We start from the raw sequence: 26,935 nt of genomic DNA on the forward strand, positions 1-26,935 counted from the left end.
CCCGCCAAGGTCACATAGCGCGTTTGGCATTTAATTGCGCTAAATTCACCAAGCCACCCCGTGAGTCAGTTCCACTTCAAAATAAATTGGCTTCTCTTTCTGTCTGTGCTCCACCAGGTTTTATGGAAATTCAGGGCAGTAGTTTTATTTCTATTCCTGCTTAGAGACAAACATACAAAGCAACTGGGCTTAAAATATAACCTCATTTTGAAGTAAATATCAGCAGTGTTTTAGGAGCTACCTGATGTGATAATGTGTGTTAATATCTCATATGACTTATGATTATATGATATATGATTCAGTTAATATCTTATATCATTAATTGCTGTTAATAATAGGGTTTGTCTGTTTCTTTCTGTCTCTCTCTCTCTGCCGCTCGCTCACACACACACACACACACAGCCTGCAGGAAAAGGTGGAGCAGTGTCTGGAGGATGGCATACGCTTACCAATGATGGACCTGAAACAGCTGGAGAGGGAGAACGCCAAGCTGCAGGAGCAGCACACACACAGCAGTGTGGTGAGTGTGTGTACACACATACACACACACACCAGCAAGATGTCCACATGTACACATTGAGCAAGTTGAGTTCAGTAACACACACACACACACACACACACACACACACACACACACCAGCAAGATGTTCACACATACACATTGAGCAACTTGAGTTCAGTCACACACACACTCATACTTTTGCAGAATGACAGACACACACCAGCAAGATGTTCACACGTACACATTGAGCAACTTGAGTTCTGACACACACACACTCATACTTTTGCAGGAGATTGACATGCACACACACACACCGGCAAGATATTCAGTCACATACACGCATATAGTAGCAAGATGAGTTCAGACACACACACACACACACACGTGCATGAACACAGACTAGAACACACACATTAAGCCTGTCCTGCAGGAGCACAGTCAGAGTGGTGGCAGTGAAGCGCATCAGAACCAGAAAGCAGCAGAGGACACCAGACAAAGTGTGTGTGCTACTGGAGTTAAAAACACAGCCTGTGTGTGTGTGCTCCTTACACAGTGTGTGTGTGTGTGTGCACAGAGGGAGGCCTGTAGAGTACAGAGTCTGTTGGCTTTCTCTGCCCTACACTGTAGTAATAACACAGAAACACAACTACACACACACACACACACACACACATTCTTTATTACATGTTCTGTTTGTGCACTCAGCACACACTCTTATACTCTGTGACGACAGTGTTGAGGCCTTGTGTGTGTTCATGTGTGTGTGTGTTCTGTTGTCTATTTCAGCTGATTGACAATCAAAAGAAGCAGATTGAGAAGCTCACGTTAGAGTTTGCGGTAAGTGTTTGTGCGTGGGTGTGTGTGTGTGTGGGGGTAGGTGTTGTGTTGGTGTATTTACTGTGTGTGTATACATGTGTGTGTGTTCAATTAATAGCTAGAAGCACTGGACTGGAATCAGGAGGGAAGATGCGTGAAATAACCGGTATGCCATTTCGTTCTCTCCCTCTTCTCCCTCTCTCCCTCTTCTCCCTCTCTCTCCCTCTTCTCCCTCTCTCTCTCTCTCCCTCTTCTCTCCCTCTCTCCCTCTTCTCCCTCTCCTCCCTCTCCCTCTCTCTCCCTCTCTCTCTCCCTCTCTCAGGCGGTGGAGCAGCACTTGCAGCAGGAGAAGGGTGTGTCTCAGGCACTGCGAGAGCAGCTTCTGGACAAAGAGGAGGACGTGCAGGCCCTCAACAAAACCCTGCAGGAGGTAAAGATGGCACGCTCTCTCTCTCTCTCTCTCCCTCCATCTCTGCATCTCTTTATCTTTCTCTCTGTCTCCTTTCTTTTGCTGGCTCTTTGGCTGCTCATCTCTCTCTTACTCTACTCCTCTGTTTGACTTCGGACTTCTGGTGTGACGGGAATGTTGGGAAATGAACGTTCTAAAGAATAACTGGGTTCAACTTATTTCACAATTCAACATAGAATTTTAGAACCTTCAATTGTTGCGGAACGGAATCTTCAAAAACGTACACCTTTTAAGGGTTAATCCAAAGATCCTTACTAGCTCCGCTTTAACCCTCTCTGGTTAATCTCTCCCCCTCTTCCTCTCAAGGGCCTTTACAATGCATGTGGCTGCCTTGCTAAGGGAGAAGACACACATCATCATTCTCTCTCTCACACACACACACACACACACACACACACACACACACACACAATGTGCCTTAGACAATTGAATTGATGTGACAAAAAGTGTCACATTCACCAATTCACATGTGCCATTTCATACACACACACACACTCTCTCTCCCTCTGGCTCCATGGTGGTCATGCCTCAACTCTTTCACCACCTCTCTCTCTCATGTGTGTGTGCGTGCGTGTGACGCATATACACATACACACACACACTCAAACACTCATCAAAAGATTACACACTGATGGAGATGACAGTACCTGGCTAACAAGTAGAAGGAGACTCAGAGTGGCCATCACTGGGAAGTCACCTCACACGTATGCCACACACACACACACGCACACATAATTCTCGCTGTCACATTATCTTACTCACTCACACCCTCATTTCCTTTAGTCGCCAGTTGTCACCTGCCCTTCAACTCTCCTCTCCTGGTGATACCCCCTCCCCCTGCTCCTCCCACACCCTGTCTGCTAGCGAAGCGGCCTCCTGATTTATGCAGGGCAGGGCCCACTCCCGTCATGCCAGCTCTCCCATGGGCCCTCTGCCCCTCATCCTGGGACAGTGGGGCAGCAACCACTGCCCTGCTGCTGTACAGGACGGTGTGCCGGGGTAACAGAAGGCGACAGAGGTCCTCTATTACTAGAGAAACGACGGTGACTCATCATAGCCCTGTGACTGAGTGAGGTGTCCTGCTGATTGGTCGTTTTAGACTATTGATTGGTAGTTTTAACGTATCAGTGATAAAAACTTGATCCCAAGTCAGAATTGCAATGTTAGTTTCCTACTGATTGGTAGTTTTAACGTATCAGTGATGGAAACCTGATTCCAAGTCAGAATTGTCAGAGTTAGTTTCTGTAGATGATTAACGCTGGACTCTGCAGCCATATGTTAAGGGCACACTCTGCAGCTCACTGTGAAGAAGTTTCCAAAACACCTCCTAACAACTTGAGGTTCATTACCAAGTTAAGTGGTTGTTAATGCACACACACACACACACACACACACACACAGTGTCCTTCGTCTGGCCCAGTGAAAGCCCCTTCACGTCTCTGTTGGTGGTTGTCAAATTTAGTCTGAAGGATTCCTCTCAGGTGTATTTTGTTTTATTCAAAAGCACCCCCCTCCCCTCCCCTCCCCTGAAATGATCTCTGACATAGACACACACACACACACACACACACACACACACACACACACACACACACACACCTTTTCCACATAGCATGCATAGTTTAACACACTGGCAAAGCTCACCCTGAAACCTCTCAATGCATCTTGCTTATGAGGCGGGTTTGAATTGTGCATGAGGCCTGCAAGTGGAGGGCCCAGGGGCTAGTTGATTAAGCCGGCTTTTAATAGATTTGTCTGTTTGCCATACATCCACACTGCTAAGTTTGGGATGCGCGGGCAGCCTCAACTGCCATCTGCGCCATCTGCGTGGTGCCATGTTTGGCCGTGGCGTTAAAGGCAGGGCTGTCTCCCGAACAGCTGTCACCATAGACACCAACAGTGGTTCCTCGGGAAAACTCAGGAGTCGGTACACAGTGTGTTATTGTGCTGCGAGCTCGTTCACTCTTCTAGAAGCTACGCTCTTCGCTTTACTTCTTCCCTTTTCGCTGCGTTCTTTTCTCTCTCAAGTTCCTGTCCGTTTCTTTTTCTCTCTTTCACTCCTTCTCCTCTCTTTTTCATCCGTCCTGCTAATCGGATTTCTGACTCGTGCCTGGTGTCGGTCCTCCTGCGCATACCTGTAGCTCAGAAGGACCAAGGTCATAGATTTCAGTTCCAAGAGACTCATCCTCTGATTAGATGTCATTTAATAAAAATAAAAAAACATAACTGCATTATCTGTGTCTGGTCTCTCTCTCCCTCTCTCTCTCTCTCTCCCTCTCTCTCTCTCTCCCTCCCTCACTCTCTCTCTCTTTTCCTCTCTCCCTCGCTCTTTCTCTCTTTTCCTCTCTCTCTCTCCTCTCTCTCCTTCCCTCTCTCTCTCTCTTTCTTTCTCTCTCTCTCTCCTTCCCTCTCTCTCTCTCTTTCTTTCTCTCTCTCTCTCTCTCTCTCTCTCTTTCTCTCTCTCTCTCCCTCTCTCTGAGCAGAACCAGAGGCAGTTGGGCGAGGACTGTGTGTTGCGGTCAAGTTCGGGGACGCCGGCACAGGAGTCCGGCCCCCTGTTGAAGGAGATGTCCCTCTGCCTACTGGACCTCAAGGCGCTCTGCAACATCCTCACGCACCGCGCCCAGGGCAAGGAACCCAACCTCACTCTGCTCTTAGGAATCAAATGTGAGTAGAGACACACACGCACACACACACACACACACACTAGTGTTGCACAACGCATCAATACTAGAAAGGTATTACATTACCTTGTAATTAAAATATTACAATACCCATTTGTGTCACTACTGAGACTTTAAGAATGGTATTTTAATTAGGTTTTAATAAAAGCGTAATAAAACATTGCACTTGCCCAATAGGGAAAAACATTCTGATACACCACAGTTGTGGCGCTCAAGCCTGGAATAACAGCCAAGATGTTTAACAGTATAATGTTACAGAGAAGCAGAAACATACTCTCCTGGGCTCCCTGGAGCGAATGCACCTCAGCCCCCGTCCCCCCCCCACACACACACACAGACACACACACGACTCAGTGAGCTCGGAGGTTCATTTGAGTTCATTGCACTGTGCATAATGCACATTCGGTGCCTCAGATTAACTGCCAATCAATAGCAGTGACTAATTCACTCTGTAAACTACAATATCCTATTGAGACTTCAGTGTGCTCGTCTGCATGTTTTCCCAACTGTTGAACACTTAACACAACAGAATCCTCATCCTTCTTTTCTTCATTGCATTGTCATGGTTTCCTCTTTGTTTTTATATTATTTTTTTGTTTGTTTGTTTAAGTGTCTTGCTCGCTTGGTAATGGCGTTTGGGGCGTGCCACGACGAAATGAGTCCAGTGTCGCGGAAAGCCATTTCGAGACATGGCGATTTGAATGCATATAGGGTCGAAAATTTACTAAAATATGTATTTTCTAATTTCAACACACATACATTCCTTAACCTCCTATCTATCACTCATTGACATATCTTACTGCAAAATGACTAGAAAAATGATTTTGAAGGCCAAATGTGTAGGCTGCGCAAGTGCGCATTAAAGTTTTGATAAAGTTGACGTTTTTTCTTCCTCGTTCAGACGCTTGCTGTACGTGAGAACAGGAAAGTTTCCGTTTCTTTGGTCTAAAAAAATAGTGTTTTTGCTTTTGGCCTCTTCAAGAATTCATCATGAATAGGCTATCCACTGGTAATTATTCTGAAGAAATGTTCTATTTTAGCCAAGATATTTAGGAGAAGAAACAGCCACCTAAACAGTTGTTGCTGACCAGATTCCTCACGGTGCACCCGATTCGTCCGATTCAATTTGTTTTGGAGTTGGCAGCCTGTTTATAAAAAAAACATTAGGCTATGCATTAAGCATTAGGCTATTTTTGTCCTTGTCGTCTTCAAAAGTTGATCAAACATTTTAGGCTACCTCACAAGTTATACGAATGGCTCAAGAGTTTTACCACCTGCCTGAATGGAGCATTTAGAAGCTGCGCTCATTTACACTTCACAAACTTTAAAGCTGAATTTCTCAAAACTTGAGATGAGGATAGCCATTTTGGCCAATATCTCTGGGTTGGCTAAACGGAATTGAACAAAAGACCCCTTGTTTTAAACCCTACGTCTGTGGATTATGAATATCCAATAAACCCATTTTTTTTTTTTTTTTTTTGTCAAACTGCACTCATTTTGTGGTGGCACGCCTCATTTGTTGGTGCTTTGAGATGGGGAGACTAGACTAGGCCTCTTTAGCTCTGGTTGTGGGAATAAGGAGATTGTTCTAGGGGGTTCAGTTGGGTTCCCGGACTGTTGGCTTTGTACACTTCAGGCCTGTCATGAGTCCATTGGGCAGGTTTGTCTTCCTTCTCCGCTCTCTCCATCCACCACTCCCCTCTCTTTCACATCTCTGCCGCACTCTTGCAAAGAAAATGGACCTCTGCTGCACAGTCTCTCTCACACACACACACACACACACACCTTTCTGGACATAAGTTGAGAAGGTTCAAATCGAGCACTTTCACCCCGTCACACATGTCTCTCATATGAAGAAAATTAGAAACAAGAGTCTGACCAACACACACACCAACACACACACACACACACACACACACACACTGAATCCCCTTGAACTTAATCTGGCTTGACGGGCTTTGACAGGCTTAGCCTTAGTAAACGTTTTTGCATCATGATCCTTATATAATGTGTCAGCAATGCCATAGACGCAATGGTAATTTCTTACTGCAACATCCAGAAAATGCAGACAATGGTAATACCTGTTGGAAGTAAGATACTAATGACCCCCTCTCTCCCTCCTTACCACTCTCTCTCGCTCTCTCTCTCTCCCTCCTTACCACTCTCTCTGTTTTACTCTGTTGTCCTACTATCCCTCCTTCTCTCTGTCTTTCTCTCCGCCTCCTCTGCTCTACATCTTGTCTTTCTGCCACTCTTCCCCCTTCCTCTCTTTACTGTCTCTCTCCTCCAGCGATGGGTCTGTCCGGCGAGGAGATTGAGTCTCCGGAGGAGGACGGCCTGCGGGCGAAGCTGCGCGAGGTGTGTCAGCTGCGGCAGGACATAGACGAGCTGCGCACACTCATCTCCGACCGCTACGCCCAGGACATGGGCGACAACTGCGTCACGCAGTGACCACCCCCCCCCTCCAAATTTCACTCCCATCAGCCTCCTCCTCATCTTCATCTCCTGTGCTCCTCCGTCTGCACCCACTCTCCCCTTATCCTCAGGGTGTTATTTTTGTTTGATTTGTGTCTGTTTTGTCTGATTTTGGTCATTTTCTTTGTGTATATGTGTGTGGATTTGAGTACAAAGAGACCCAGTACAAAGAAGGGAATAAAAAGTCACACCCCGAGAGAGTGAGAGAGAAAGCAGAGAGAGGAACTCCTTCATGTCCACTGTAGGTTCTGACAAGTGGACCTTTTCTCCCGACTACTGAATGTTGGACTAGGCTGTGAACAAGTTTTTTTTTTTTATTATTATTACTTTTTAATTTCACAAGGGACGTCAAGCTTCAGCTTTACCACTTGGAATCTGGAGCAGAAAGGGTTAATATATGTCACCCTTTCATTTCCTGCTTTGGGAATGTGAGTTCTTTTTAAGTTTTTGCATTGTACAGTATTTCTGCCTCTGTTTTTATAAGTGTTTCTGTTTTACATTGGACTTGTATTTATTGACAATTGAGGATTAGATATATCTATTGGTGGAGAGCGTTTTGATCCCACCCAGTATGTCTGTCTCTGAAGAAATTAAATTGTGGGAAATGTAGTCTTTTAAAAGCCCTTCTTAATGCAGTCTCACTGGCCAGTAGGGAAACAAATACATGAAATGCATGTACCAGTGCTATTCTGTAAAGTGCCTCACAAAGTCAAAGTCCTCTTATCTCCCTCCCATCTCACTATTGGTCATCCACTGAGGAACACTGTCGCCATGGTTTCCCCTCCATTAGGTTCTCTCCGCTTGTGTTCACAGTCGCAGGTCGACGTGGAAACATGTCTCTCCTCTCACCAAATCACTATTTCCTTCCTACATGTTTCTATACTCCAGTGTTCCATCACTGACCCGTGTGTGTGTGTGTGTGTGTGTGTGTGTGTGCGTGTGTGTGAGTGTGTGAGGCTGGCTGGCCACTGGGGTTTGAGATATTGGATAGTTGTGTAAGCATAAAAGGGAAAGCGACAGGAAAGCAAAAATCTTCAGTCAGTTCAGACAGGGGTTGTGACCATGCTCTGTGATATTAGCAGTAAGCCAACAACCCCACTGAACACCAGGTCTTTTGTAAAAAAAATAATATTTCTGATAGTGTTAGTACCAATAATCAGGAAATGTTTTAGTGATACAAATAGCTTTGGTTACAAAAATGATAATAATACTTTGGATAGTCTATATCCATTTTTTTTTATTCCAAAGACATCTGACGAGGAAATAAGTCTATGAGGAAAAAATAAGATAAATTGTTTTAGATGCATTTGTTACATTGACCTCACAGAGATAATCTAAATGGAAAAGTATCAGTCATAAGGTCATTGCACCATCCTCTGTAACTGGATGTATAATTTTTGGTTTGTAACGACAACCATGTCTGCTAGCAATGCAAATATTGATATGTATCAATATGTATGATTTTTTGTTTCCTCAGGTATTTTAAATAGACAGTATTATCTGCACCTGTATTGGTGTTCTACTACAGAGATCATTTTAACTGTCAAGGTTTTTACATTGACTTTTTTTGTACTTACCTTAAATTTACTCCACATCAGAAGTCGCACGGCATTTCAGCAAAAAACATCTGGAATTATTGTGATAATTGTTCGGGCAAAGCCATTACAGCCCTCAATATATTTGTGTCCGTCAGTGAAATAGGATTTTTTTTAAGAGATTCGGTCATGACAACCTTTTGCATCATTATTAATTGTTGTTTTGCAAATGTGATGAATGTCATGCATTTGGATGTTTTATTTGTGTTTTCAAGAATTACCAAGGTAGTTTGCTGTTGTATTTACATAGCAATAGGAATGGCCCTTCACTGGCTTCTTTTGCATGTTTTGATGAATGTTATCCAAAACAAATGACGGTCTCAATATGTTTTTGAAGAGAAAAAAAAAAACTAACGTTACTGTGCATGTTATTGTAAACCTGTGCTGTATTTCTAGTGTCAAACTGATTGTAAAGAATTAACTGGATTTGGACTGATGTAATGGTGGGAAAAAAGGGACTTCAAAACACAAAGCGTCTCGCACACATAATTGCACCGTGCTATGCAACTTTCACATTTACCAGCGAACGTCAGATGAGATGGGGTTAGCTTTTTTGGTGCCTTTCACAAATCTATGCAGCAGAGAGACAGACTTCCCAAACTGACATGGCTGTTATTACGGGCTGTGTGTTTTCACATTTGTTTTTATATGAGGAGAAATGTATTGTGTTAACGCTTACAGAAATCAGGTATTAACCTCTGAGTGGAGCGCACTCAGGTCTATAAGGTTCAAGCCCTGCTAAGCTTCTGCTTCAGTTGAGTAGTCATCAGAGTTTACTCTGTTGTACTACCTGTTTCAAGGTTTATATGATATATTTCTGGGGAGCTGGCACATCCACCGCTGGTAACCCAAAGTAAAAAAAAATGGCATGAAACTTGGAGCCATGGCCATGGCCACAAAGATTGCATAAGCACTCAGGTTTATGCTGGCTGTGGTCAGGTCTCAGAGCTGGAAGAATATAGAACATAGAATATAGAACATGACTAAATGGTGGAAAGGGGTGGGGGGGGTTCAGCATCAGGTTGCTATGGCCGATTCTCGCTGCACTGTGGACTGACTTTAAGCCACTGGCTGGCTTACTTTAAATGTTGGACACTTCTTTTTTTTTTTTTTTTTTTTCTTACATTTGTTTATAGATTGTAATTTGTTTTTGGTGAGTTTTTTTTTTTTTTTTTTTTTTTTTTTTTTTTTTTCAGCTAGATTTTACAAATGCCAAAGTTCTATTTATATACGAATTTCATAGAGTATTAACAAGTATTTTTCCATTTTGTAAAACAGTTTTTGGCCCTTTTTATTTGTACAGATGGTAAATAAAAATATTTTTCTAAATAATTTCTGCTGTGTAAAGTCATTTGTAAATCCAGTTTTCTCAATGCACCTGGTTTGACAAGTTCTGTAGTGTATTTCTAGTTATGAATTGTATGCAAAGCAAGTTCCCCCAAAATAGTTATCTTTCCCATTAGATCACATATTTTGAATATTAAAGGAGCCGGTCGAGTGAGTGGCTGACCTGGGGTCTGAGGATGTGAAGTAGCATGTGATGTTAGAGCGACTGGCCTAAAGTAATTTAGCTCACTGGGGTGTTATGTGGCTTCTTAGGAACTGGTATGAGACATGATGTCTTCCACAGTGCTGGGACCTTCCCCAGTTGGAGGCTCAGGTTGAAGACATGCTGCAGGGGCTCCCCCAGTTCCACAGAACAGGCTTTGAGCAGTCTGGGACACTCAGTTTGGGCTGGCTGCTTTCCTGGGGCGAAGTCTGCTCAGCTCTCCTCTGACCTGATACGCCATGATGGGTGGAAAGGGGTCCCTTTGTTGATTATTGGGGAGGGGGGGGGGAGGCCATTGCAGCAGGAGCAGGGCAATCAAACCTGTTGTAGAACTGGTTGAGCTGGTTTGCGCTCACCACATCCCCCTCCACTATGGCACTCTTCTTCTTACAGGCTGTGATAATGCCCTGACCTCCCTCATGCTGTTCTCCTGCAGCTTCTGCTCTACCTTCCTTCTGTATTCCTTCGGCATAGATATTACAAAGCTAGATACCGCACTGGGCTCCAGAACGTATCTAAATAGTGCCACCATATTGGTCAATCAATATATTGGTCAATCAAAATACAAATCACTGTGGAGGCCCATGAAGAAACATGTGACAGACACCTGTGATTTCCAGTCAGACTGCCGGCAAGTGTTGCCCATAGATAGTAAGGTGTTTGCCCCCAGCAATATAGCGGCTGCGTTTACGTATGCCACCTAATAGAACTCGACAGACAATGCGGTATCTAGCTTTCTAATATCCATATGCTGATAGGCACATGTGCAAAAGCGCATTCAATTATTAAAAGGTCCTAAAACAGAAGAATGCATTCAGCATCTTCACAGGAATAAAACTAGACACTTCATACTTTTAAAAGTGAAAGTACTTTGGTATGCACAATGATTCCCATTATTAATCAGTTCCTATTATTGACGTCAGTTTTATAAGTGTATATATATATATATATATACATATATACATATACACACACACACACACACACACACACACACACACACTCCACTGGTTAGCACTCTGGACTTGTAACTTGGAGGGTTGCCGGTTCGAGCCCCGACCAGCGGGCCGCGGCTGAAGTGCCCTTGAGCAAGGCACCTAACCCCTCACTGCTCCCAGAGCGCCGCCGTTGAAGCAGGCAGCTCACTGTGCTGGGATTAGTGTGTGCTTCACCTCACTGTGTGCTGTTTGTCACCAATTCACTGATTGGGTTAAATGCAGAGACCAAATTTCTTCACGGGATCAAAAAAGTATATATACACTTTTAATGTTGGAAGTCCAACCACACATTCTTACCTGTAGAGACCTAGGTCCATCTTTGGACCACAGAATCACTTCAGTGAATAGAATCATTCAATATTCTAATGAATGGGAAGCCAGATTCTAACTTAAGACAAAAAGGTTTACTTGGGGCAGGGAACAGTCCTTATGATAATTTACACCACCACATTTCAACAGAGTAAATAGTTATGGGCAATGACCCAAATTAGTAGACAAGACATAGACAGAGAGCAATAACAAGTAGTAAGCTCAATGGGGTTTTATTGAGTCATCCTGAATGGGGAGGTCACAAATATTCAGGATACATGATCTAATGTATGCATCCAATTTTATGGACAACCATAACTGTAGGGAAAAAAAAAAAAAAAAAAAAAAAAAAAGTCACGTAAAAAGGCCATAGTAAAAATCCCATATAAGCGAGTCATGATTTTAAAATGTATATTAAAAAGGGACGATAACAAAACAAAAAAAGGGGATAATAATTCTCCAAGATTCATGAGGGAAAAGATGGTACCTGTCCAATGTATAGGCACTTAAAAACACAGCAAATATATACATATATACAAGCAATGTTACAAAAAAAAAAAAAAAAAAGGTAGTAGTAAAACAGTAGTAGCATTAGTAGTATCTCATCAGGTGTTCCAACATGTAACATTCAGACGATTCCAAAATATTTACAAGCAGCGTTAAAATATCTGTAAAGGCACAATCATGCAAGATAAACGCCAACATACTATAATGGATGCTCTTTTTTACAGGTCTAAAAAAAATAAAGCTTCTAACATCCAAAAAGTGCTCTAATACATACTTGGAAAATGTCACAAAAACATAGTTAAAAACATTTCTTTAAATAGAGGGCAATATAAAACTTAATCCATTTAAAAAGCTACTGGCTGCGGGCCAAGGCTATCGCCCCCCATTGGATGCACAGCGCTGGTGGGCATGCCCGTGGGCATGGTGCTGTGCCTGGTACTGGTAGAAGCCCAGACTGGTGTGGGCACACTCCAGCACCATCCCCTTCACCGCCTCCAGGTAGAGCTGGTGGCCCGAGTGCAGGTACAGCCAGATGAGACGGCCCAGCTGTGCAGGCGTAGCATCCCCGTGCAGACTGTCTGCATAGCAACACACACGATATAAGTAAGTATATATACTCGTAAGGGAAATTTGGTCTCTGCATTTATCCCAATCCGTGAATTAGTGAAACATACTCAGCACACAGTGAACACACAGTGAGGTGAAGCACACGGCGCAGTGAGCTACCTGCAACAGCGGCAGTGAGGGGTTAGGTGCCTTGCTCAAGGGCACTTCAGCCGTGCCTACTGGTCAGGGTTTGAACCGGCAACCCTCCGGTTACAAGTCTGAAGAGCTAACCAGTAGGCCATGGCTGCCACACACACACACACACACACACACACACACACACACACGCGCGCGCGTGCACGCAAGTCAGTGTGGCTAAATGCTCCATTTTGTGTAAGGGCCATTGGGTTCATCTAATTTTAGAACAAAAAAAAAAAACTGAGTATCGTTACGAATCCTAAGAATTTCTGTTATCTGTCATTTCTGTGTTTACGTGTGACTCTTCGGAATATTCATGAACACTCCAACTAGCGCTTAACCAACAATAACTAAAAACAATTAGCTGACCCAATACAGATAAAAATGCACATCTGTTCTCCTCTGAGAAAGACCGTCGACGCCAGCCAACAGTACAGTGCAGTCTCTCAAACCTGCCCAGGAGGACGTCCACTCTGCAGGTGTTCTCCGTCTCCATTATGTCTGATTGGTGGCTAACAAGGACTGGCAAGGATAATCAGGACCGTTGAGGCAACAGCAGTGAGCCACTTAAGTAATCAAGACTGATGGGGCAGCAGCAGACGGCATCCTTTACTTTGGAAATCCAACCCCAAACTATGAGTCATGTCGGAGCAAATGGATTAAGCCAAGCTAGAAGCCAAAAAACACAGAGGACGAATGCTTGAATGCTACGTTTAACATTAGCCTTACGTTAGCCTACACAGGGAGTTCCATGCATCTGACCTACAGTAGTTAAATTACTTCAGAATTACCCAGAGAGGCCTAGATCCAAAAGCCATAGGACCCACCCATTAGAATGTTTACCTATTAGTCTTGATCTAAAACAGTCATCACAAAAGTTATGGAAGTAATCACTGTAATCTCAGTATGGAAGTTGACTTGAGCGACACATTGCAACCGTGATCCATAATCAGGACATACCATAGGGATAATACCATATGCAAAACCAATGAAAGGACCACTCGATCAGTGCTAGATCATTAGAGGATCACTTTAGCCTGCAACCAGCCAGCCATTTCATAGTAGCTGACTCAGCACAGCGCATCACTGCCCCTAATGAATAATACAGCGTCAGTGAGCAGCTTCAACACATCTGTTACACCTTACAGCACTAGCTGCATGCTACCTCCCTTTAACAAACCACCCTGGCAAACACAGATGGGACCCAAGGATACAACTCTCCCTGTATGAATGCAGCACAGCCATTGGTACAGAACACCAACTCCATGGGGTATTTTCAGGAGCCTTTTTTTGTTGAAGGAGCTAAATATGATGAATGAGCCCTGTGTTGAGGGTGTCTGATAAAGAGGTGGCCATTAAAGATGGGAGGGTCAGAGAGTCAAGAAGGAAGCAAATCTGATAAATCCTTTATCAGGCGTCTCACGCCGCGCTGACGGCCCGTCGTCTCGCCAGGGGACGAGTGATTAATGGCCTTTCAAGACTGCGGACACAGGAGGTGTCTGCCTCACTTCAAAAATCAATCTTGCAGCACAAACCCAAATGCAAGATAGCATGAAAACAAGGACACGTTGGGCAATCCTAACGGCTACCACACACAGTTGGGTGCGTTGCAGTGCTGGAGACGCATCCCGTTCACTTCACATGGGCTCACGTCATCCGTTGCCGAACTGAATTGTGGGTCCGTTGCGTCGCGTTGCTCCAGTCACTCGCGTTGAGAAGTTCAACTTTTTCTGCACCGACGAACGGCACCAGCCAATCAAATTACGGTTATACCTTAAGTCATTTGCATAGCTACCGCCAGGAACACCCACTGGCATGCGTCGATGGAATGCAGCTGTGTGTGGGAGCTTTAATGGTGGTGAAGACGGCTAAATACATACTGTAGACCCTCCATGGCATTACATTGTCTTTGGATAGGGAAACCTGTTCTTCTGCCCGAGTGGCACACACTGCTGTTCACATAGTAAAGTTGCTGACTATCTGAAGAACATTAGAGCCCAACGCACAGTGTTTTACAGCATACACTGGCATTCCCCACAGCACCAAGGCCGAATCGGTATATTCTCTCCTCCTCCACAGCACCGCTGTCACATGAGGACAACTGAAAGTCTGTCTACTGTGCCTATGGGACCCTGCCTTTCGCCCGTGTCTGCATGAGCCGTCTCTGGCATCGCCACAGAGCCCTCTGGGATTACACGGACAGAAGGGAGGACATCACTCAACACTAATTAGCACCAGCCACCAAGACAACACTGGCGTTTCTGAACAATGGAACTGCTGTAATTTCATAAAAACCAAAGTGCCACAGAGGCCTCTGTGCCACTTTACTGCACAATGGTGACAACTCCAGAATTATCAAAATGACCAAACCAAATGATGCCAATTTCCTACTGTGTCCTCACAATCAGATATGAAGTCCCTGTACCAAGTTTGGACTTCATACATTAAAGCTCGAGATGTTAGCCCACTTCCTGTTTTGCGGCTTCATCGCCATATTTGATTGGCGGTCATGGGCCAATAAAGTGGAATTTGAAAAATCTGACAAGTATGGTTTGTGCTGCTCGGTCTCGATCATCTCTGCCAAGTTCCATGAAAACGGATTAAATTTGTAACAGTTGAAACTTTTCGTAGAGTTTGGACTAAATCCAATATGGCGGAGGTCCAATATGGCGGAAAGTGACGGGATGGGGGGGGTCGATGTACTCGGGATTGTCCAAGGATTCAGACGCCATCTCAATTGTGAAAATCAGACAAGAGAGTCAAGGATCATGCGCATGAACGCATGTTTAGCATTGAACTGGTGGCGGCGCTAGTGTTCAATGTATATGCATAAAAATTGCTGTGAGTGATTGGGACAGTGTCCTGACTAATGGTATCGAGTTTTGTTATGTTAACTCAGAGTCAGAGATGTTAGTCCACTTCCTGTTTGGCGGGTTCATCACCATATTTGATTGGCTGTCACGGGCAAACAAAAATGAAATTGAAAAATCTGAAGTATCGTTTGTGCGGCTTGGGCAGAAGATCTCTGCCAAGTTCCGTGAAAATCGGATGAAATTTGTGAACGCTGAAACTTTTTGTAGAGTTTGGACTAAATCCAATATGCCGGAGGTCCAATATGGCGGAAAGTGACGTAATAGGAGTCCCTGAACTTAGGTCGGTTCTGGGATTCCAACAGTGCCCAATTTGTGAAAATCGGATGCACCGTTCAATGGTCAGATGCGTTAATGCAATCCAGTTTTGACCCATTGGTGGCGCTAGAGTGTTGGGCATAGAGCTCGGTAAATTGGTGAGGGATCATGGGACAGTGCTGAATCAGTCTACCGAATTTCATAACTTTAGACCCAGCGGTTCAATTTGGTTGGTTGGTGGCGCTAGACGGCTGGGTTTAGAGGTCCGTAATTGAGTGTGAGTGGTCAGTGGAGTGTCCCGAAACTTTCTGCCAAATTTCAGCACTTCTTAGCCAGGCGTTCTATGGGCTGCCATAGACTCCAATGGCGGATGTGTAATAATAATGCCACGCCTGCCGTCAATTGTTCCAGAAAGCATTATATTGATAGGTTATGGTCTGATTGTCTCCATCAATTTTGGTGAGGATCCACTGAAATTTGTGACCTGCGAAAACGTGTGTGTTTTCAATTAAATCCAACCTGGCGGCCAAATCAATTACGATGACCTCACAAGTTGGCCTGGATCGGCCTAAGGACCTCCAACAGTATTACCAGACACCACTAGTACATTTCAATTCCAAACACATCAACAGCTACAGGCCAAAACGCATTTTTGCTACTTGCAGCACCCCCTAGAGGTCAAAGGTCACTACACTTTTTGAGAGTCCTCCTGATGGGGTCCTGAATAGGTGTACCAAGCTTGGCTTCGATACATGCAAGGGTTTCTGAGATGAGCCCACTTCCTGCTTGGCAGCTTTGCCGCAAATTTCGATAGGCTGTTACCGTCGAATGCTTCTGTCAATTGTTCCAGAAAGCAATGCACTGATAAGGCATGGTCTGAAGATGATCTCTGCCAATTTTGGTGAGGATCCACTGAAATTTGTGACCTGCGAAAACTTGAAAACAGGGATTCCAACGGTTCTTGATTGTGAAAATCGAACACACTGTTCAATTGTTACATGCGTGAATGTGAGTCCAGATTCGACCTATTGGTGGCGCTAGAGTGTTCGGCATAGAGTTCTGTAAATTGGCGAGAGTGATCATGGGATGGTCCTGAATCAGGGCGCTAAATTTCATAATAATGACTTGCGAATACCTTTCAACCTTCGGCCAAACTGACCTGTTACCCGCTAGACGGCTGGGTTTAGAGGTCCGTAAATGAGTGTGAGTGGTCAGTGGAGTGTCCAGAAACTTTTGACGAAAAAATCTGAACTTTTTAGCCAGGTGTTCTATGGGCTACCATAGACTCCAACGGCAGATAAATTATTATTAATAATAAAAAACTAGTAAAACAATGGTTGCCTTCGCAGCCTCGCTGCTAGGCCCCCAATAATAAGAAATCATAGAAACACAATGGGTGCCTTCGCAGCTTTGCTGCTTGGCCCCCAATAGGGCTGGGATATTATTGACGATTATTTTTTAAACGATTAATCTAGCGATTATTTTTTCGATGCATCGATTAATCTAACGATTCATTTTTTCAGTCCGATTCGATTTGATTATCGATTAACTCCCCATTAATTCACTAATAGCAACTTATACATGTTTATTTACATATCTGAATGAAATAACATGAATTTCTTAACATTGCAATATGTTTATTGCTCTTAAGACTCAGAGAGTCAGAGGCAGCATTCAATAAAGTTCAGTAGTGTATGTCTAATTGAGTGCCTGTCATTTTAAGACGTTCGTGTGGGAATCCTTGCAATTAACATTAACACAGTTAAAAGGCTGCTGATGTGTGGATGCAATTCATAACGTATTTAGTTCAAATCACTGTTCGTACTTCTCCTTTGGACAAGCACTTCTGAGTCTTGGAAAACACTTTTCCATTTACATCGGGATTTTGCAAACATTCAGAGTCAATAAAATGACGCCTGCATGAGTAACGAATAGCTACAAGCAGCTGCAAGTAAGCATGCTAAACTTGACATCCAAACAGTATTCTAACGTTAGCTTTGAGATAATGTACTATGTTGTGATAAGACCTTAGCAGAGTTTATTTTAACTTTAATGCAGCAGTTTTGAACAAATTTGCGCAGCATGGTCAGGATGCTAAGCGGATTTAATAGCAATTTAGCCCACTGTGTTCTATGCAGTGCTTCTGTGGCAACAACAATCGTGAATATTTTGTTAAATGCACATGCAGAGGAGGAGCAGCGGGCTCGTTACAAGAGAGAGCGGGCGGGGCGATGAAAGGCTGTGTGAGTAAAAAGTGCAGCTCAATGAAATTATTTTATCTTATCTGTAATTTAAATAGTAGGCCTACAACATAGAACATCAATGTGTGGTGGCCGGTTTTGATTTCGTGGTGCCCAGCCACAGATTAGTCAACGTATGGAAAACACTGAAGGTGTAAAATTAAAAATATTTAGCAGCACACGTTATGCTCGACGAATCGACGCTCATATTTTGAGTCGACGTCATCGATTATGTCGACGCGTTGTCCCAGCCCTAGCCCCCAATAATAGGAAAAGCTAGTAACTCAATGGGTGCCTTCGCAGCTTTGCTGCTTGGCCCCCAAATATAACAATACAATAGTGCAAACGAACAGTAAACAGTTATAGAAAGTTGGTAGGGCTACATTAAGGATAGTAATGCTAACAATAATGTCAACCATACCCTTGGTGTCCTTATTTACTCAAAAGGAAAAAACAATGGGGGTGAGTGCAAGATTCATCAAAACATCCAAAACAGAAGCACACCATGATCCTTACCCTGGGTGATCTTTGTATCAAACTCCAGCAGATAAAAGAGCTGGTCTGGGAGGAGCTGCCTGGCCCAGATGTTCTCTTCCAGGTAGAGCCAGTTGTGAATCAGCCTCTTCCTGCGCAAGAAGCCCTTCACGTGGTCCAGGTAGATAGTGTTCCCCGAGACCAGGTACAGCCTGAACGGAGGAGGAGACTATCTGATGAGTAAATGTAAACAGCTATTCTTTCACACAAACATACGGGTATTTGTGAGCGTTTAAGGGCGTTTTTGGGAGGTAACCGGGTACGCCATGCTTTTGGAGGTGCAAACAAACACTGCATTGCCATTGAGACAATATAGTAAGGAACCAAAAATCTGATTGTTTGCACCTCCAAATGGGTGGTGACGTACGTACTGTATGACGCGAGTTTGTGTGAAAGAATACCAAGTCGTGAACTCTGATGGGTCTCCGGTTAAACTGGACTTGGGCTTAGACAAGAGGAAGGCTTTTTCACGTTCCCACTTAGAGACTGGACATAATACATTTTCCTCATTTTCCTCTAAGTGAGTGTGAACTAAAATTGAAATGATAAATTTACTCACAGCTTCTTTGCATATTATCCAACTTCAAAGACATAGAATTACAGACCTTGGGCCCAATTTGAATGATGGGTAAAGTTATAAGTCTAACCAAAGCCAATTTAATAACTGGGCAATATAAATTTGAGGTTAAGAAACATTCCATTTAAACTAGAACTAGCTCTAGTTTCATAAGTAACCTGATGCTGCCTCCCCATCAACATTTCCTAGAATAACAACACTCTTAAAAAAGGCACAAAAGCTACTCCTCATTCTCCTCGACACACTCAAGGTTGCGCGTTTGAAGCCTGAGGAGCGTTAGGTGTGAAAGTGAGCAACTTCAAAGTCCTGCTAGGCGTGTGTCAGAGGGGTGACCAGTAGCTTAACTTCAGAGCGACCCTTTCCAAAAGCTTCCTTTACACGCAAGAAAAGAAAGAACGGGCCGAGGCCTGCCTTGAACGCTGAGCTCATAAAAGTTTCAGGCAGCTTGATCGAGCCTTTTCATAAAGCCGAGGAGAAAAACTGGGAAGGGTAGCCCAGCGTACTCTGAGCGCAACAATACAATGGAATAAAATAATTATGAACCAGACGGCTGCTCTTGATCATTTCTCTTCCCGTAAAGATAAGAGGGTTGCTGAACATCAAAACACAAACACACACACACAGACAGGAAACATCAAAACAAACCAGACTATAAACTCCACCCTTTTCAACAACTGTCCCAATCTGCCCACAAGAGAACACGCACATTTGGCTGCGAGTGTCCGACTCACTTGTAGTAGGGCAGCGTCTCGATCATCTTCCAGTTGACGTAGTTGGCGGCCGTCTCCTCCAGCACGCACACGCGGCTCATCTGCATCTTGGCCACATGCCAGAAACGCTCATGCTCCACCAGCGCCTCACGCATCTCCCGCCGCAGCAGCAGGTACACCCCCGCCAGGGTGTCCTCATACACCTGCACACACACACACACACACACACATCAATAGTACGCTTTCAAAGGCACTAGTTTGTACTTCGTACCTAGTGGAGGTCATTTGACATTGAAGGAGTGCTGTTTGCTTTGTGTCTTTGGTATACTGCCAAGCTGTTCCCCCATGAGGAATAATTAAGTGTAGATACACTCAAAACTTTATAAATCACACACAAACAGAACTCAAAACAAAACTCAACCGACATATATGTATAGCTACTAAACACTATGAACGAACAAAATAAATAAATACAAACAAAAAAGCTAAAAAAATAAATTAAAAAAAGTAAAAAAAAATCCAGTGATAAAACTATGACGCACATGTAGTGCCTCTCCCAACACAGCACTGCAATAGCTCACCCCACAGAAGCGCAGTAAACATGAGGTCCAAAGCATCATTAACTCTGCCTCCATCTCTACTCCCACAGAACAGCGCGTGGAACACGGCCTTGCCCGCAGGTGCCATAGACTGGCATAATAAACGAGGGCACGTGCGGTGCTAATTGAGTGGGACACGCACCGATATGCCCATAATCCATTTACACAGCCATTAGATGGGCAGCGCTGGGCCGCTCATTACCCAGCCGCAGCCATGACCTGCGAAATCAGCCGCAACAAGCTAATGAACCAAACGGCGCTTAACGTTGCCCAATTCACACTGGCATAATGTTTAAATGCCAAGAGAGGAGACCGCATAGGCGGATGCGCAGATGTGGTTCCGCGTGTGTGCCTGTGTGTGTGCCTGTGGATGCGGAAAGAGTCTCATCAGGGAATCCTGTCTAGTCAGTTCTTTGTTATGTCTTGTCCCTCCTTGTGCTCTTTAGCCTGTTAACTCCATCCGTGTTTACATTTAGTCAAAAGGCACAAGTCCAACACTACTGCACAAAATTCCACTCCAAAGGGACAGACAGACAAGAATGCATTATTGAGGAGAGGAGGGGATGTCAATACCTTTTTGCGTTTCAGTCTCCCCCAGTCTCTGCCTAGGATCCACGCCACCAGTGACTTGCACATAGAGAAGTAGTTCTCCACAGTCTGGATTCCTGAGGGGTGGGGAGGGGGATCAGAGCAGCGTTTAAATGGGGAAACAGAGCGCATTTCATAACCATCAGACCATGTGCTGAAGCGTAATGACAAATTCCCCTTTGTAGCCGATCTGTTGAAACGTCCTTCCGAGAGTTATCAAATCAGGTTGTGAAGATTCTCAGAAACCCGTGGTGCAATATGAAGCGATCAATAAAAGATGTGTGAACCAGGCAATCCCTGGAGGGGGCACCATTTTAAAGCAATTCAAATTATGGGCCTCCAGAGATGGCATGTATAATGGAGCCATTCTTAGCATGAAGCAGATGTAATGAAACTGCAATCACGTGACATGCCTTGATTAAAATAAAAACAAATCTGGATAAATGAAATATGCAATCTGGAATTAGATATGACATTGTTGTGAATGATATGGAAAAATATGGGGAAACAACAAATGCAGTCAGAACATTATGCATGTTTAGTAAAGTCATTCGTTGAGGGGGATCCAAATCAATCATAACAATAAAAGCAAAACAAAATTACAGTATTAATTTCCTTCCAATGGTTGAATTGGGGTTCACAACAGGGAATTCAATTTTGGTTTAAAAAGAAAATAGATTCCCACAGGGACCCAGGTCATTTCCTAATCCCACCTCATCTCTCTTTCCCACTCACTTCCTGTCAGTCACTTCACCATTCTATCTGAAAAAACAATATCTATAAAATATACATATAAAAATATATTTATATAATTAAAATAAATAAATACTGCTGTGACTAACCAATCTAATCTAAACAAAAAGTGCCAATTCACCCTTCAGCGTGGGCCTTTTGACCATTTGGCAGCAAATTATAATTATTATTAGCATCACCACCACTAGATTGGACTGTTCCCCAGTAGAGTGTTGGGTCCAGTGACCTCGCCTCCTACTCGTCCACTCACCAAGGGTCTCGTCCCCGCCAGCCAGCTTGCCCCTCCAGTAGTCGCTGGTGATGCTGTGGAGCGAGGCCAGGTAGCGCACGTCGCACAGCGTCTCCCCCCAGGTGGACACCTTGCGCGTGCTGTGCTGCCGCCACTGCAGGTAGATGGAGCGGAGCTGCCGGTTGAACGGTGGCGGCTGCCGGAACAGCCAGTAGGTGAAGAGCCACTGGAAGCGGCACTGCACGTACTGCCTGTACAACGACTCCAGCTCAGAGTGGTCTAATGGAGGGGGGAAAAGAGACCGCTCACACATTACCATGAGCAGTACAGGGAGGCAGTACACCGGGTCCGCAACTGCAGTGCTCCGTTTGCAGAGCGTAAAAAATAGTTTTAGAAGACTGGTCTAATATTTTTTCCAGCTCCGAGTAGTCTGCTGGGAAGAGACCACTCACACAATACCATGGACATTATACTTCACTTTGGCTGCAGGAAGTCCTGGACACACACACACCTTCTTTTAAAGCGACCTTGAGTTCCTAGAAAGGCGCTATATAAAACTACTTTTTTTATTTTATTTTTCCTGAGTGTAGGGTGATTGTTATACCTCAATTGTAAGTAATTTGATTAATGTTGAATGAATAAATGTGAATCACTTACCTGATGGCAAATGCCAGCCAACTGGAATAGCTTTATGTTGCAACTCCAAAAAAAGAATGTGGAATACAGAAAATAAAAAGTGGGAGGAGTGAAGGAAGATAGCTATAAAAAGGAATGGCTCAGAGAAAGTCTAGTTTTAAGGCACTTCTCAGTGTGTACACCCTTGAGCTGTCGCATACAATGCCCCCCCCATCCCTTCTGCTGCTATGCAGCTCATGAGACACAAACTGAAACTGACCACCCAGTGTCCCAGCCCTCCGTGTCCCCCTGGTCTGACTTGTACTGCACTAAGCTGGTAACACAGTGGGAACCAGTCAGTTTCACTACATTTCCATGTTAATCAGAGGAGTGACTACATATGCAGACAATGGTGTTGCACGGTGCACCGACACTACAAAAGTATCGCAATACCCTGAAATTAAAAAGGTCACGATGCCTAATTTTATTAGTATCGATACTTTTGAGAATGACCGTGTTCTTTTGAAGTAACATGCGTGTGCACAAGACATGCTTCTAGCGTCTTCTCCCCTAACCTATGGCTGTACGTCTTTTCTCCTCACACACACGTAAGCGCAGCCGTCTTGCTATGAACAGCGAGACATGGCTGCTAGTTCAAGCGATGCTATGGTAACACATAATAATAGGCTAATATCAAGCCGATTTGCTCACTTGCATCTCTCAAGTTAAAGTTTGTGTTGCTAACCTACCTGTTAGCTGTGGGATTTTGGTCATTTAGGCCTACTATTTGGGTTCAATGTAATTTAGAAATAGGCTAAGCAACCATGGCAAACTTTTACATCTGAAGAGAGATCCTTGCTAACTATCCCGCTAGCTCAGGTCACGCTTGACAATAGTGCTCACCAAAATCATTAATGAACATTGCAAGACACTGATCAGTTCTATGATCCCAGAAAGATTTTCTTCGACTTTGTACATTTTTTTAACATTTATTTTATCTAATGACATAGATACCAACCTAATCTAATCCAAAAGTGCCAGTTCACCCCTCAGTGTTATTATTCCAGTCTGCACAATATCTATGGATTGATATCCATCTAGGTAACAAGCACCCACAGCAAAAGCCCAAGTCAATTCATTCTGCATCATCCTGCAACAGAAACGAATCTGCAGAGCATAACAGATTAATCTGAGGCTGTACTGCAGGTTCCATGACACAGCTGCATGATTCTATAGGAGTCAGCCAGTCAGATGGCCCACGGCATTCAGAGAAAGACGTCCCATCTCAGAAAATGTGACATGAAATTATAACAAGGTGAATAAACGACACTGAATTTAAACTTCGCTTAAAACTGCGGGTTGAATGACATGTAGGAAGTATGGTTCTGAATACAGAACTGCAATGCAAATTTCTCCTCAGTATTTTTTGGAATCATGCCACTTGCCATGCTAAAAAAAAATTGAGGAATTTATTTACGGTGAAGGGCCCCCATTTTACAGGGGGTCTAAAGTTCAGCTGGACAGCCACAGGGGGATCCAAGGCCTAATCCTCAGAGGAAATGGTCCTTGTGTCCAAAGCACGCCTCAGAATTCCTCCCCTCAAAGAGTCGCTGGGCGATCAAAACCACTTTGAAGTGGTTCAGTAGTGCAAAAAATTGGATAACCTTTTTTTTCTCCTTCAGAAGGCTACTGACATTTTGTCAAAGTTATAAAAAATAAAATAAAAAGCAAAAAGGGACAAAGTTCACACAAGGCCTTCAAGCTGATGCCAACAAGCACAAGACAGAAAAGCCAACACAGTCTCTCAGACACCACAGATGCAACAACAAAAAAAAAAAAAGATTGAACAAGCTGAACTCTTTCACAGCGAGTTAGAAAACCATTCAATCCAATATTCTTTTCCTGTGATCACTGTATGTATGTATGTATGACTGTATGTATGATGCATGCATGTATGTATGTATGTGCACACACACACACACACACACACACACGCTCACTCTTGATCCTGTGAGGGAAATTTGGTCTCTGCATTTATCCCAATCTGTGAATTAGTGAAACACTCAGCACACAGCGAGCACACACTGAGGTGAAGCACACACTAAGGCATAGTGAGCTGCCTGCAACAACAGCGGCGCTCGGGGAGCAGTGAGGGGTTAGGTGCCTGGCTCAAGGGCACTTCAGCCGCTTTCTACTGGTCGGGGTTCGAAGCGCTAACCAGTAGGACACGGCTGCCACCAACAGCAACAGGAAGAACAGGACTTAACTAGGGGCATCAATAACAACAAACATACAATTCACCTTCTTCAAAAGCTATAGGTATTTGCAGTCCGTGAAAAGGGCTCTTGAAGAACTACTGTGTCATTTCCCAGTAGTCCAAAACAAAAGGCCAAAACAAGTCAAGGAGTCTTACCATTTCTGCTGTGTTGGTTGAGAATGTGCTGAAACACCAATTCAACACTTCCATGATGTGCAACAGCCAGGTTATACAACTCTTTCCATTCAAACCTGACAATGTCACCTTCATCAGACTTCTCTGAGAAGAGACACAGAAAAAAAAAAAAAAAAAAACATTCACCTTCATAAGTATTTTTATTACTGCCTCTGAAAGGAGGCCGTACTTGTCCTTAAAGGTCTATGCAAAAAGTTATGTAGGCTATACAAGTCACTAACAACTTGAAGAGGCCCTACTTGCCCTTTAAAAGTCTAGTAAGCAAGATGCTTTATGTACAAATTACCACCTCCTTGAGTAAATCCGTCAGATAAGTAGTAAACTATTTAGAACGTTGTATTTAAAAAAAAATGAATTGCCACAACGGAAAACAAAAGGCTTTGCAGCTGGCATACCCTTAACTTTGGTCTCCAGCACGTCTCGATCAACACCCCATAATGATTCAATTTCAATGCTGGGTAGTCTAACCGAGGGCAGAGGCACATTTTCTTCTAAGACAAGCCACTGAATCCAATACTTCTGTGGAGGGTTGGGGATCTCCGCGAACAGTTTCTCCTGGAGAGACCGGTTACAGTGAAGGTTTCTGAAGAGCGCTCTCCACATGAAGAGGAGACAGAAGGCGTTTTTGGCGGAGATTGAACATGTGGCTGTGGGTAATGTGACTTTGAAGGAGGCCTGTGAGGTGAGACAACAGACGACTTTGAACCAACACAACATCCAGAAATTACTAAACCGTGTGCTGTGGTAATGGTGCGCAACTGTGATGTACATACCTGGAAGTGTTTCGTCCATAACGAGTTGCAGGAACTTACTCGAAATAGCGACCTACAGGTGGTTCCAATCCTCAGCAAAGACATTGGGTCTAGCTCTCGTAAAATGAGAATGAGGACTTCATCGCACAGGTGTATCAAATACGTGTCTGTAGTGCCACATAACTGTGTAATGTGTGTCTCGCACTTATTCTCAACCTCAACTGAGGTGGCGGACAACAGAGAAAATTGTTCCTGCAACTCGTTCTCCCAGCTCACATCAAGAAGCGCCATGATCGCCCACAGCCACGTGGAGACGAGATAGGAGACACTATTTAATTATTTGGGAAATACCATTCGATATTTGACGTGGGGAGTGTCACTCCCTCTTGCCTACCTGATAAACGGTACAGGTTGCTTCACTAAGAACCATACAGGACATTTCAATGTGGTGAAAGTGTCTAGGATGTCAGAAATCCATGGAAGGTCTGCATATGGCCAGGTCAACCAATGCATTTATCACCAATGATTACAAATATTTCAAGCGAATTGTTTATTCGGAATAAAATAAATAAACTCTTTCACATTTGGCAGAATATTTAAATAGGAAAGATCTTTTAAAAATACAAATAGTTTAAAAAGTAATTGAAATTGGGAGCGATACAAAAGTACAAGAAAGTGAATAATAATGAGTGAGACTGTCCACATTGTCACAGTGCTGTCATAAAAACGATACATTTTCTATAACAGTGAGGTTCCTAAACATTTTTTAGAAATATTATCACCTCTGTCTGCTTTTGTCTGCCTATTTTATGTGCATATTTGTTGTCTGTGGTGTGGATACTGTATTGTGTGCCACCATCCAAAAGTGAATTGTTCACTTTATGTAGGCCTAACAGATTGAACTCAACAAATGTTAACTGCACAACTCTCTTTCGCTGTCTCCTATTATGGGATTTCTGTGGGCCAAGATTCTTTGTCACATCATCATTGGCTAATTAAACTAATGCAGCTGTGTACACTAACAGGTGCAGCTCATCTAATGACCTCCTTACGCCAAACAACTTTGGCAAGATTTGGGAAAGATTCATGAGAGATTGGAGTCTTTTGAGT

General features: G+C 43.8%; 2 protein-coding genes across 2 annotated transcripts in view; one reads left to right on the forward strand and one right to left on the reverse strand.

Annotated features, from left to right (window-relative positions):
• Nucleotides 1-9,873, forward strand: part of cep85l (centrosomal protein 85, like) — a 67,427-nt gene extending 57,554 nt beyond the window's left edge. Inside the window, exons 11-15 of the mRNA XM_048249888.1 lie at nucleotides 403-520; nucleotides 1,289-1,339; nucleotides 1,641-1,748; nucleotides 4,271-4,454; nucleotides 6,762-9,873. Of these exons, the coding sequence (XP_048105845.1) occupies nucleotides 403-520; nucleotides 1,289-1,339; nucleotides 1,641-1,748; nucleotides 4,271-4,454; nucleotides 6,762-6,922 (622 nt within the window). The 3' untranslated portion in view covers nucleotides 6,923-9,873. The remainder of the gene's footprint in view (nucleotides 1-402; nucleotides 521-1,288; nucleotides 1,340-1,640; nucleotides 1,749-4,270; nucleotides 4,455-6,761) is intronic.
• Nucleotides 9,874-11,952: 2,079 nt separating this feature from the next.
• Nucleotides 11,953-26,116, reverse strand: si:dkeyp-114g9.1 (uncharacterized protein LOC555399 homolog). Its single transcript, XM_048250940.1, has 8 exons — nucleotides 25,847-26,116; nucleotides 25,469-25,748; nucleotides 25,035-25,157; nucleotides 22,028-22,285; nucleotides 21,010-21,101; nucleotides 19,859-20,040; nucleotides 18,533-18,702; nucleotides 11,953-12,482 (listed from the first exon to the last, which is right to left on the reverse strand). Exons 1-8 carry the CDS (start codon nucleotides 26,114-26,116, stop codon nucleotides 12,277-12,279), a joined length of 1,581 nt encoding a protein of 526 aa, XP_048106897.1. The 3' UTR covers nucleotides 11,953-12,276.
• Nucleotides 26,117-26,935: the final 819 nt, after the last annotated feature.

This window comes from Alosa alosa, chromosome 8 (genome assembly GCF_017589495.1).
Source record: "Alosa alosa isolate M-15738 ecotype Scorff River chromosome 8, AALO_Geno_1.1, whole genome shotgun sequence".
NCBI lineage: Eukaryota > Metazoa > Chordata > Actinopteri > Clupeiformes > Clupeidae > Alosa > Alosa alosa.

Excerpts from the sequence above, each read along its gene's own strand:
- si:dkeyp-114g9.1 (XM_048250940.1), bottom strand. The coding sequence starts at position 26,116 with ATGGCGCTTCTTGATGTGAGCTGGGAGAACGAGTTGCAGGAACAATTT. Across the intron at positions 21,102-22,027 it reads TGGCGGGGACGAGACCCTTG|GAATCCAGACTGTGGAGAAC; the intron begins GTGAGTGGACGA and ends CCCACCCCTCAG. Across the intron at positions 20,041-21,009 it reads GGAGACTGAAACGCAAAAAG|GTGTATGAGGACACCCTGGC; the intron begins GTATTGACATCC and ends GTGTGTGTGCAG.